The sequence below is a fragment of the Bison bison genome, unplaced genomic scaffold (genome assembly GCF_000754665.1).
Source record: "Bison bison bison isolate TAMUID 2011002044 unplaced genomic scaffold, Bison_UMD1.0 scf7180017864072, whole genome shotgun sequence".
NCBI classification, from domain to species: Eukaryota; Metazoa; Chordata; class Mammalia; order Artiodactyla; family Bovidae; genus Bison; species Bison bison.
The window spans coordinates 11962793-11974603 of record NW_011494644.1 but is presented as its reverse complement, the minus strand read 5'-3'; the positions used below and the strand labels follow the sequence as shown (position 1 = coordinate 11974603).

Here is an 11811-nt window from a genome sequence, read left to right as displayed (position 1 = left end):
CTGGGGGTGGAGTGGGGGAGGTGCTGGGACGTGGGGGCAAATGATGAGGCGGGAGGTTGGTGGCAGGGGTGCCCCAAGATGTGGAGGTACCTGCTGTCTCCAATGAACCTGCATTTTAGGGCCAGTAGCTAGAAGGGGCTGAGGCCATTAAGACATGCTGGGGGCAGGAGAGGTCTCAGGGACCCTGGACACCCCACGTCCCCAGGCGGGCCCTGGGGTCTCATCTGAGGATGGGAGAGAGTGAGTGTGGGGAGAGAACTGGAGGGTGCTGTCATCTGCTGGGCCGATTTGCTGAATGAGAGGATGTGGGCAGTTCCTGGGCCAAGCTGAGCCTAGCGGGACCCAGATTTGGGGGTGGCCGGGGGAAAGGACACAGGTTGGGACTGAGATGCTAACTGAGCAGTGAATGAAATGTGTGTCTGTGTTGCTCTTCGTGGGGAGGGGGCACCTCTCAGAGATGAGGAGGGAAGGGGTGGCCTCAGGAGATGGCCAGAGGCCAGGGCCGGACAGAGAGTGATCCCAGAGGTGGGAGAAGGGGCTGCAGGGGAGACCGGAAGGAGGTTCCGTGCACAGGGCCCTGGAACTGGGTTGTGTGCCATGGACTGTGCCCCACTGGGGGGAACTGGGGCATCCTGAACCATCAGGGGTGAGCTGGCATGGGCCCCCGGTCTGCAGGCCTGAAGAGGCCCGGCTCCAGGAGTCTGGCCAGGCAGTGAGTTGGATTTGGGTGACAGGGGAGGAGGGTGGCATGGTGTCTGCAGTGCAAGCTGCCATTTGGAAGAGGCTGGGGAATGGGGGCTTGATAAGAGTGGTTTCTGGGACTGGGAGGAGGCTAGGGGCATTGGAGAAATGACCTGGGGCCCAAGGAGGCAGAGCTGACAGCCTGCGGTGTGCTCAGGGCCCGGGGGTTATGCTAATAAAGTACTAGACCCAACTGATGTAGCCTGATGCACTTGACTAGGAGCCTATTGGCTGTTCCCCCTGGGTTATTATCCCATTTGACAGATGAGGAGATCGAGGTTTGTGATGGGTAGGAATTTGCCCAAGGTCACCAAGCAAGTGGATGGGAAGATCAGACAGGATTCTGGGTTTCCCGTCTGCCAAGTTGACATGTGTCTCTGCTTTTTTAGCCTTTGAAAGAGAAGTCTCAACACTAAGGATAAAAAGCTCTGTCTTCGGAGGGCCCCCTGGGTTTGGGGATGGGGAACCAGGTTACAGGAAGACAAAAGGAAGGAGCTTGGAGGCAAGTGACTGTTGCCTCTAGGAGAAATGGGTTGACAGGTGGGATGAGAGAGGGAATTTTGAAGGTTGGGGTTTTTTTTTTTTTTTTCAGTTAAACTTTGAGTTATACACTCAAGCATCAGGAAAAGGGGAGTGATAAAAATAACCAACATTCATGTGCCAGACACTGTTCTAAGTGTTGTATACATATTAACTCATTTTGATCCTTGTAGCAACCCTAGAAATTGGTGCTAGCATTATCCCATTTTACAGATGAGGAAACTGAGGCCCAAGGAGGTTAGGTAACTTGACCAAAGTCACACAGCTATTTAAAGGCAGGCTGGCTCCAGCACTGATGCTGTTAATTCCCCTTCTCTCCCCGTTTTCATCCAAAGCAGGTTGCCATCCATAATCTCATTAGACCCTCACCTGGTAAGGTAGGCAGACTGAGAGACTGCTTCATTTTATGGTGAAAAAGACCCAAGGCCTAGAGTGGTGAAAACTTGCCCAAGGTCACACCACTAGCAAGTGAGGAGTCTGGATTTGAACCCAGCTCTGCTGTTGCCAAGACTGTGCCATGGCTCCCAAACCCAGCGAGATGGAAAGCAGGTGGGGGTGAGGTGACAGTGGAATCATGGCGTGATTAGAGAGGGGGAGGGAAGAGGCAAAGCAGGATACAGGGAAGCAGTGCTGAGAGTCTTCATCTGAGTGGGTCAAGGACCCCCTGCCCCAAGGGGAGGCATCCAGTTTGCTGGGGCTGCTGGGGGCAGCCGGTGGTAGAGGTGGGACGAGGGTGGAAGGATGAAGGGGGCTGACTGAATGCTGATGGCTCTGGTTAGTCATGGCTCCAGGAAACTGGAGATTTGGGAGGGCACGTACTGTAGGGTGGGAAAAAGCTTCCAGATGCAAGGAGTGTGGAGATCTCCCCACCAGAATTGAGAATGAGGAGGCTGGAAGCCTGGAGAAACCAGGCAGGGTGTGGGAGGCCTGGGAAAGGGGCCTCTGAGAGGCTGAGAGGCATCAGAAAGTCAGTGATAAGAGGGGAGGTCAGCCTGGGGGTCCTGACTGTCTTTTTCCAGTAGCACTTTAAGAGGTCCCAAGGGGTTTATCACATAGCACTCAAGGGCACAGGTTTGGGAGTCAGACTGTCTGGGTTCAAATCCTAGCTTTGCTACTCCTGTGTGACCTTGGGTAAGTTGCTTAACCTCTCTGGTCCTCACTTCCTTCATGAATGAATTGGGAGTAGCAATGGGACCTGCTTCGGAAGGCTATCCTGAGGATTGAAATTATGCCAGAGGCTCCTAGAAGGAGGCTTGGGCTCAGCATTGCTCCACGAGTGTATGTTATTCCATAGCTGACTTGTTTATTTCTCTTGAGTCTCCTGTCAGCCCCCTGGGATGGGCAAGACCTGGCCCCTAATTTATTTTGGAGTACATCAAGGGCCAGAGCAGTAACCTGACTTGCCCAAGGTCATACAGCTGTCAATGGCAGAGCCAGGGTGAACTAGGGTTTTCTGTTTCCACATCACCAGGCACCTTTGGTTGGCAACTGGGAGGTGCTGGGCTGGAGCGGAGGCTGTAGGAGGGAGTCAGTTGACTGGATGGGTGTCCCAGGGTCCAAGGAGTGGGTCCAGGGATGGGCTGAAAAGGAGAGGAAGAGAGCAAGTGAGGTGGGGAGAAAGGTTACAGAGAGAAGCCACAAGGGATGTGTTGTGGGCATAGCCTGCGAAGGCAGTTCTGGAGTGGGAAGGCGGAGGTGGGGGTGGTTGGGGAGACTGGGAAATGGGGGAGGGGAGCCTGCGGTGAGGAATTTGAGGGCCTTCACAGGTGGGATAGGCACATAGATGCTTTAGAAGTGCAGACCTGATGCAGCAGAAGGAAAGAGTGGCCCCACATTCTCCATCAGGGACCAGGAGAACCCTGGGTGATGGGTTGATAGCCTCCAGCAGCACAGGGATTGTTTCTGCCATTCAGACGCACAAGCTCCCCCGGCTTGAGAGCCTTTGCACCTGCTGGTCCTTCTGTGTGAATGCTGTTCCTTCTGCCTGAACACTGTTCCCTCTGCGTTGAATTCAGTGTCCTCCAGGTTGCGGTGCAGTTAACTCCCTGGGCCTTAGCTCGGATGTCAAACCTCCCCCACGGCCATTTCTATCACACCTCCCGCTTTATCTCCTTCCTGCTATATACCGGAGTCCAGTCTGAAATTGTCTTGCTCCTTTTGCACGGTCTGTCTTCCTCCCCTGGAATGTCAGCTCCCTGGAGGCAGGCCCCCTTCCTGGCTTGTTCTCCACAGCACCCAGGAGAGAAGTGGACACTGATCAGACACATTTGTTAGATAAATGATGACTCTGTGGGGCAGAGGGAGCATGAAGAAGGAGTTGGTGGGGAAGGCAGAGGAGAGAGGTAGGGGTGGGAAGACTGGACTAGATGCTGGGATCGAGCAGAGGCCCGGGTCAGGGAGACAGATGGACCGAAGCAGGGGGTGCAGTGGAGAGAGGCTGGTGCCTCTAGATCAAAGGATGCATGTGCCCCTGAGAAGCAGGTGTGAGCACGTGTGCGCTGTGTGTGTGTGGGCATGCATACGTGTTTACCCAAACACATACCCACTCTATGACTTCTTTTATTTTTTTGGCCGCATCATGTGGCATGCAGGAATCTTAGTTCCCCAACCAGGGATTGAACCCGTGACCTCTGTAGTAGAAGCTCAGAGTCTTAACCACTGGACTGCCAGGGAAGGCCCACTCTATGACTTTTCTATCACCCAGTTCCAGTCTCTTTCCACCTTGGTTTAGTCACCCTCGTGTCTGTCTCCGTGCTGGACTCGCTGGCTCACACTGCCCCACTCCCTCTGTCCACGCATCTGTGTTGTCGCCACGCCACTGACACACCCCTGAGGGCCCCGGGTGTCTCTGGTCAGGAAGGACTGAACCCAGAGGCTTGGATCTGATGTCCCCTGTCCCCAGGACAGTTCCAGAATGTGCCCAGGGCTTCCACACTCTCCCATTTCATCCTCCTGAGCGCTTGAGGAGTTGGCAGGCAGTAAAGAGCAGACCGCCAGGGCTCCAATCCAGACCCCACCCTGTCGGCTCCCCATCAGCTGTATGATCTTAGGCAAATTACTTAATCTCTCTCTGCTTCATTGGTCAAATGGCCATAAAAAGAGTATCTACTTCATGGAGTGGCTGTAAGGATTAAATTCATTCAGGCAAAGCACTTGTAACTGAGCCCCACGGCTCGTTATTGACACCTATGTGTCTGATGTATATAATTCTTATCTTCATTTCGCACATGAGGAAACTGAGGCTTCAGTTGTCCCTAAGGTGGATAAGGGCGTGTGTGATCATCTTTTCCGAGGTATTCTTATTTGCCTGGAGCCTGTTTTCTTTTAGGCTGGTTAGCTTCTTCCAGAAATGTAGGCTGTGCTCATGATGAAGATTGCATACCTCAGAGTGAGGAGGGCCCACCCATTTCACAGATAAGCCAGGGCCCAGGGAGGGGCCGCGAATTGCCTCGAGTCACCCAGCAAGTTGAATGGAGGCTAGAACCCCTGGCTTCCTGTCTGGGCTCTTCCTGCAGCCTGGCACCTCTTCCTGGTTTTCTGTCGCAGCCACGGGAGTTCAGCAGTGCTGAGGACACAGCAGAGACAACTCTTTAGGGGCCAGGAAGAAACAGAAGGACAGGAGGGAAAGAGCCTGAGATTAAGTACCAGACAGTTCAGGGACTAAATTCACTTCAGTTCACCTTTGACCTTATTTGCCGTGAAGTCTTAGGCAGGGTCAGGCAACCTCTCTGAGCCTGTTTCCTCATCTGTAACAGGGGAAAGGCAGTGGGTACCAACCAACCCTCCCTGAGCAGTAATTATTTCTGGCAGCATCTGGCATTTTCTTCCTGCCTGGTGGTCTCATTGCCTCCTCCAGCCCACCATTTAGGGAGGACTCAGGCTTCCCCAGTGGCTCAGACGGTAAAGAATCTGCCTGTAGTGCAGGAGACCTGAGTTCGATCCCTGGGGCGGGAAGATCCCCTGGAGAAGGGAATGGCAACCCACTCCAGTATTCTTGCCTGGAGAATTCCATGGACAGAGGAGCCTGACGGGCTACAGTCCATGGGGTCGCAAAGAGTTGGACACGACCGAGTGACTAGCACTTTTACTTTCTTGACTTTATTGCCGTTCAGCAAATGCAGAGACTGAAGCTCAGAGGGAAGAAGGCGTGTGGCCCTCCAGCTGCTGACCTGGACAAGCGTGTTCGCCTCTCTGTGACTCAGTTTCCCCACCTATAAAAGGGGGCTATTGTGAGAACGAAATGGATAAATAAAGGCAGGGTGCTTAAAACAGCATTTAGCACATCATAGAATGCTGTGTAAACATTTGCCATAACTGGGATTCCCTGGTGGCTCAGATGGTGAAGAATATGCCTGAAATGCAGGAGACTTGGGTTCCATCCTTGGGTCGGGAAAAATCCCTGAAGAAGGGAATGGCTCCCCATTCCAGCATTCTTGCCTGGAGAATCCCATGGACAGAGGAGTCTGGCGGGCTACAGTCCATGCGGTTGCGAAGAGTCGGGCACAACTGAGCGACTAACACTTTCATGAGCTTTCGCTGACCAATGGTAAACTGAAGAATTTCAGTGAAGATTAAATGAGATAACAAGAATGCAAGACCAAGGCCAAAGGCGCTCTCAGATGCTAATATTTTGCTAGGCTTTTAGGACGCAGAGCTTTGCCCAGATTCGGCCTTGTCAGGAGGGGACCTGAGAAGGGAACCCTCTGGTGGTGGAGTGGCTGGTAGGAGGCAGCGTGGCCTTGAGCCACAGAAGAGGGTCTGGGAGGAGGCATGTCTTAGATTATGCCTCTGGTTTTCCAGCCCTTCAGCCTGGGTGCCCTTGAGCAAGTCCATTTCCTCTTCCCCCTCTGCCCTCCTGTTCCCTCATCTGTGAAATGGGGACAGCTTTTTCGAGGGCTGTGGTGGTAAGGATCAGACGAGATTATAGATGAAGAAGTGTCTGGAAACTGGAGAGGAGTTTAGCTCTCAGTTGCCTGTAATTAGTGCACCAACTAAGTCATCCTTGGGGCCTGTACCTTTCCTCCTCTCTCAAGGGCAAGTAAACAGGCAGCCAAGGATGCCCCGGGGCAGAATCAAGGACCTGGCCCTGGGGACAACAGGAGAGAGGGAGAGAGATGAGACTTGAGGGAGTCTAAAGTCAGTGTTGGGCTTCCCTGGTGGGGAACTAAGACACACAGAAAGTCAGCATGGGAGGGGGAAAAGAACAGGAAAGTTTCCAGACACCTGGGCCAGCGAGAGGCCTCATGACTTGTGGGCAGCCAGGCTGTGGGCCAAGTGCTTGAAGGCAGAGAAGGAACATGCCTTCGTGGGGCAGCTGGTTTTTTGAGGCTAGCACCTCATGGGAGGCCGGTGAGTCCTCAAAGATGAGCCAAGCAGCCCAGAGCCTCTTGGGGCCAAGGTCTGCCGGTGTGGTTCCGGGTCAGCTGGAGGCTTGAAGAGCCAAAAGTCCCCTCAGGGTCCCCAAGCCCCACCGGCTACCACCTCTCCTTCTGGGGGCAGCTGTGGGCCAAGAAGAGGAGCCCCCCCTTTCCCGGGAGATATTTGGAGATGAAATGGAAGTGCTGAGCCCATTCTCTGACATGGCATGGGGAGGATCCCTGGGGACCATCTGAGCCAGGCTTCAGTGGAAAGCTGGGGTGCCTTTGAGAGGGTCTAGCTGGGCATCTCCATTGATCTCTTCCTTGTGCTGTCGGGGCTCTCTGATTCCAAGTTAACCGGCTGTCTAGATCTCATCTAGCTCCCATCTGGCTCTGTCTAGGTTCGATCTCAGCTGTCTGCGATCTGTCTGCGTGAGTCTGGTTGGGTCTGAGCTGTCTGGTTTCTGTCGGGTCCTGTCTGCGGTCTGCTGGGACCCTGTCGAGGTTCTGGGCGAGCTCTCCTCTTTCAATCTCATCTGGCAACATCCCCTGCTAGACACTTTTGGCTCCTGTCTTGATTTCATTCAGGCTCTGGTCGTGAGATTCTGTCTGAGTCTTGGCTTGTTTTTGTTTTTTTTTTTTTCTGGAAATCAGGGTGAACTCTGTTTAAATTTCCGTGGAGGCTGATTAGGGCTCCAGATGTAATTAAGTTTAATGGGCTCAGCTTTGGCCCTCAGACTTCTGTCCCGAGCAGGGTCTTGAGTCGGGAGTGTGGAGCACTGGGGAGCCCTCCCTACCCCCTTTTCCTCCTTCCTAGATCTGAGTGAGCATGCGAACCTGAGGCTCAGAGAGGCTGAGAGCACAGCCCCAGGGGGCCCTCCCCAGTGTCCCAGGGGGCGTGGGGGTGGTGAGCTCTGCACGTCTGTGTGTCCACATGTTCAGAAGGCAGCTCTGCTGTGGGCCCGTGTGCGGGTGAGCGTCAGCACGTCAGTGCAGCTCTGTGTGGGTGTCAGGGGGCCTATTTCTGTGTGCCTTTGTATCAGCCCTTCTGTCTATGTCACTGGTCTGTCTGGTGGCCGCGGTGGCGGTGTGGGAGGGCGAATCCCTTTGTGTCTCTGCGCCCTGGGGGTGGAGGGCTGAGCAGCTGCAGGTTGCAACTGGGAAATCCAAGCAAGGGAGAGTAGGTGGGTGTGAAGTTGGAAGAGGCTGGATGAAAGCAAGTGACTTCACAGAGGAAAGTCGGGGAGGGGTGAGAGTGGGTGGGAGGAGGAAGGTCGGGGTGCTCTCTGTGTCTCACATCCAGCCCTCCCCGGGCCTGACTGTGCTTGCTTAACTTGATGCCCGCCACTGGCAGTGAAGTGACCTTGCACAGGGGACGTGGCCAGTCGTGTTGGAGGCTGGAGGGGAAGAGAAGGGAACACAGCGAAGCCTGGCGGGAGCGGCTGGGGGCATGGTGGCAGGGGTCAGGCTCCCTGGACTCCACGTCAGACCCCTTCTTGCAGCCCAGAGCCAGTTACTGCCAGGCTGACATTTGGCCAGTTTTTACAATATGGAAATGCTTCCACACTGGTTGGATAAAGCATCTGTCCAGAGCACCACCCGCCTCCAGGGTGACAGCGCTCCCAGGACCACTTCTACTCCGTAAGGGTGCCTTTGGCTAATTCCCTCCAAGGTGTCCTTTGGGCTGTCAGCCACCCGGCCTCCGGGACCCTGTGCCACAGGACACTCAGTATTTGTTATGACTTCTGGGCGCCCTTCATGTGACCCTTCCCAGGACCCCCACTCTGAGCCTAGAGCTCAGAGCAACAGGACTGCTCACAGACCCTGCCTTTCTTTGCCTCCCAGGCGAAAGACAGCGATGATGAGGAAGAAGTGGTCCATGTGGACCGAGACCACTTCATGGATGAGTTCTTTGAACAGGTAACAGAACCTGACCCCCAACCCACAACTGCCTTCTTCCTGGCCCCCCGCACCCCCATCCCTCTCTCTACTCCTCCATCCCCTTGGCCTTTTACCAGCCGTTCTGGGTCTGGCCCATTTCCCTGAACCCTGACTGAGCACCACCCCCAAATCCCTTTGTCTGGCCCGACGACTTGGCTGGGTATAGCCAATTTGCTGCCCCAGGTGGAAGAGATCCGGGGCTGCATTGAGAAGCTGTCAGAGGATGTGGAACAAGTGAAAAAACAGCACAGTGCCATCCTGGCCGCCCCCAACCCGGATGAGAGTGAGTGCTACTGCTGGGTGGTTGGGAGCTGGGGCAGAAGGAGGCTGGGGTCCCACCCAAACGTCTCACCCATCCCTCTCGTCTCGTCGCCTCCCCCTCAGAGACCAAACAGGAGCTGGAGGACCTCACTACAGACATCAAGAAGACGGCCAACAAGGTTCGATCCAAGTTGAAAGGTGAGAAATGCCATCCCCTGACTAAGGAGGGAAACAAGTCTGCCTTCCATTGGACTAAACCATGGCAAATGTCTACAAACTTCCAGGAGTCAAATTCCTAAACAGTGAGAAGGCATAAAATCCCAGATTTTCCAGTTTGCTCCAGATGCCACAGAGAAAGATACAGACAGGACAGGGAAATGAGAGAGAGGAGGGTTTCTGTCCAAACTGCATCCGAGCTCTCCATCGGCAAGAAGATCTGCTGAGAAAATGTAATCTTCCAGGTGGCTTTCGTTTCACAGAGGCCTCATTTCTCCTGAACAGGTGCCGGACATAGCGCTCAGCACCCAGTAGGTGGGCTCAGCAAATGCTTCTGAATTGGTATCCTTAGCTCAGGACAGATTGGACTGTGTGGCTGACACCAGGGGGCTGGCAAGCTTGCAGGAGGGACTTGCCAAATGCTCATGTATTCACTCTAATTTAAGGACTTGGGTGCTGGTAATAACCACCTTCCCCCAAAGCATTGTGGGTTGGGAACCTCCTTATCTGTTGGTGCCAGGGGAATTCAGCAGCATTACCATGATGTTAATTTGTGTGCTCCTGGTAATTCAGCATCAGAAAACACTTGCCAAGCACTCCTCTGTCTGAGGCATGTTGCTGGGCTCTGGGGGGAAAGGAGTCATGTCAGATGTCTGGCCCTGAGTACAATGACCTTGGTCCAGGGAGATGAGGACAGGGACTCATGCTTTCCCGGATTCAACAGGAGGTCATATGTGAGCCTCTAGTGCTGATCTGTAAGCCCTGTGCACTTAGGAGAGTGTGCTGGAAAGCAGAATGATCCAAACTGGGAGCTCACTGATTGCAAATCCAGAGAGAGGGAGCCCACTTCCATCATTAACTCATTCTGGACAGGTACCCTACCCTCAGCTTCCTCATCAGTACAGTAAGAACTACTGAAGCAATTTCAAAGCTAGGGGGGTGGAGCTTGTTCATTTTTCTTTCTTTTTTTGGGGGGTAGCAAAATCTTTTTTTCCTAAGTGAAATCTCACCCCAAATTCCATTATATACAACACATAAATGTCAGACTGTTCTGGCTGACCTGGGGTTGGGAGTCCCAGAGCCCTATGCACCTGGCTTCCCATCACTCCCAGCAACAGCCCCCTCTGAGGTTCCTTCTCAGAAGCAGGGATCCATGGAACACAGTTTAAAAATCTCTGTACTCAGCGATTTCATTGAGCCTATGGAACTCTGACATTAACATGCTATATAAGACCTTGACACGGGTTCAGTGCCTGGATTGGGAAGATCCCCTGGAGAAGGGTGTGGCAGCCCACTCCAGTATTCTTGCCTGGAAAATCTCATGGACAGAGGAGCCAGGCAGGCTACAGTCCATAGGGTCGCAAAGAGTTGAACATGACTGAAGCGACCTAGCACACATGAGACCGTGAGGAGGGCTATATGGTTTAGGACTTCAGAAACAGCCAAGAAAGAAGATAGGAAAAGTGGCAATGCCTTAGAGAAGCTGACCTTTCAGAGCTCCAGAAAAAGAGAGCGTCTTCTCCATCTCTCTCCAGCTGTGTGGTGCCATGACCTCTGGCTTTGTCTGTGACCTCAAATGGTTGTTTTCTCCATCTCAATCTCAGTTTCTAGTCTGAAATCTGGACTGCTATCACTGAACTCCCAGGATTGCTGGAAGAAGTCATTGAGACCTTATTAAAGGATCCTTTCCTCCAGGATTTGACCCCAGCCCCAAGCCTGGCAATAGGGTCCCAGTCTAGGGCCAGTGATTCCAACATCCTTGGGTGTGTGTTTCTGGACTTTTCCCATAGCAGCTGAAACAGAGATGTCACGCATTCACTGGCCCGCCGTGGCTGGCAGGGGAGCGCTGGGGCACCATCCAGCCTCATACCTCCAGCGCTGCCAGGAACAGTGAAACTATGTTCTTAGGAATGGCCTGGAGGCTTTTCCCCTTTTGAGAGGGCCTGTGTTTCATTCAGGCTGCATTTCCGGAGCCCAGCCGGTTTTACTCACAAGCTCCTTTATAGAAAATCTGAATAAGTGTGGGGAGTGTATGATCTAGAAGCAGCAACCCCAGTTAATCTGTGTGCTTTTCCAGAACATCCTTTAGCAGTGGGGATTCCTGGGACAGTGGTCATTTTCTAAGGCAGTGTGTGTGTGTGTGTGCTCAGTCATGTCCATCTCTTCCATCATATCCGACTCTTTGTGACCCTATGGACTGTAGCCCACCAGGCTCCTCTGTCCATGGAATTCTCCAGGCAAGAATACTGGAGTGGCTTGCCACGCCCTCATCCAGGGGATCTTCCTGACCCAGGGATCAAACCCACATCTCTTATGTCTCCTACATCTATAGGTGGGTTCTTTACCACTAGTGCCACCTGGGAAGGAGGAGAGCTATTTTCTCTGTTGGAACATCCATCTGCTTACCCCGGGATTTTCTCAGGAAAGGGCGGCTACTAGAACCTGACCTGCCTGAAACTCTTTGCAGTCCACCAGTAAAGTCCCACGATGGGTTCTTGACCCTTCGCTGAGGTTGCAAAAAGTAGAGAGTACCCTCCACTCCCATTCATACAGAGGATGTCGACTGGGAGGCTGGGCAGGAGTTACAGACTTTGAAAGACCCAGTCTCTCCATCAGAACAAATAGCCCCCCTGTCTGGTGACCAACTGATGCTCAATCTCCCCTCCTACTTGCCTTCCAGGCCCCCTCAAATGTTGATCCCTTTATCCGCCGGCCTCCTGCTTCACCACCCTGCAGTCTTTACTGCCTGCCCTTG

At 53.5% G+C, this 11811-nt stretch overlaps 1 protein-coding gene across 1 annotated transcript in view; it reads left to right on the top strand.

Annotated features, from left to right (window-relative positions):
• The first annotated feature begins 3586 nt into the window (after positions 1-3586).
• Positions 3587-11811, top strand: part of STX1B (syntaxin 1B) — a 12117-nt gene continuing 3892 nt past the window's right edge. The window contains exons 1-6 of the mRNA XM_010837448.1: positions 3587-3623; positions 3986-4132; positions 7456-7610; positions 8484-8558; positions 8763-8862; positions 8964-9038. Coding sequence (XP_010835750.1) covers positions 3587-3623; positions 3986-4132; positions 7456-7610; positions 8484-8558; positions 8763-8862; positions 8964-9038 — 589 coding nt within the window. The remainder of the gene's footprint in view (positions 3624-3985; positions 4133-7455; positions 7611-8483; positions 8559-8762; positions 8863-8963; positions 9039-11811) is intronic.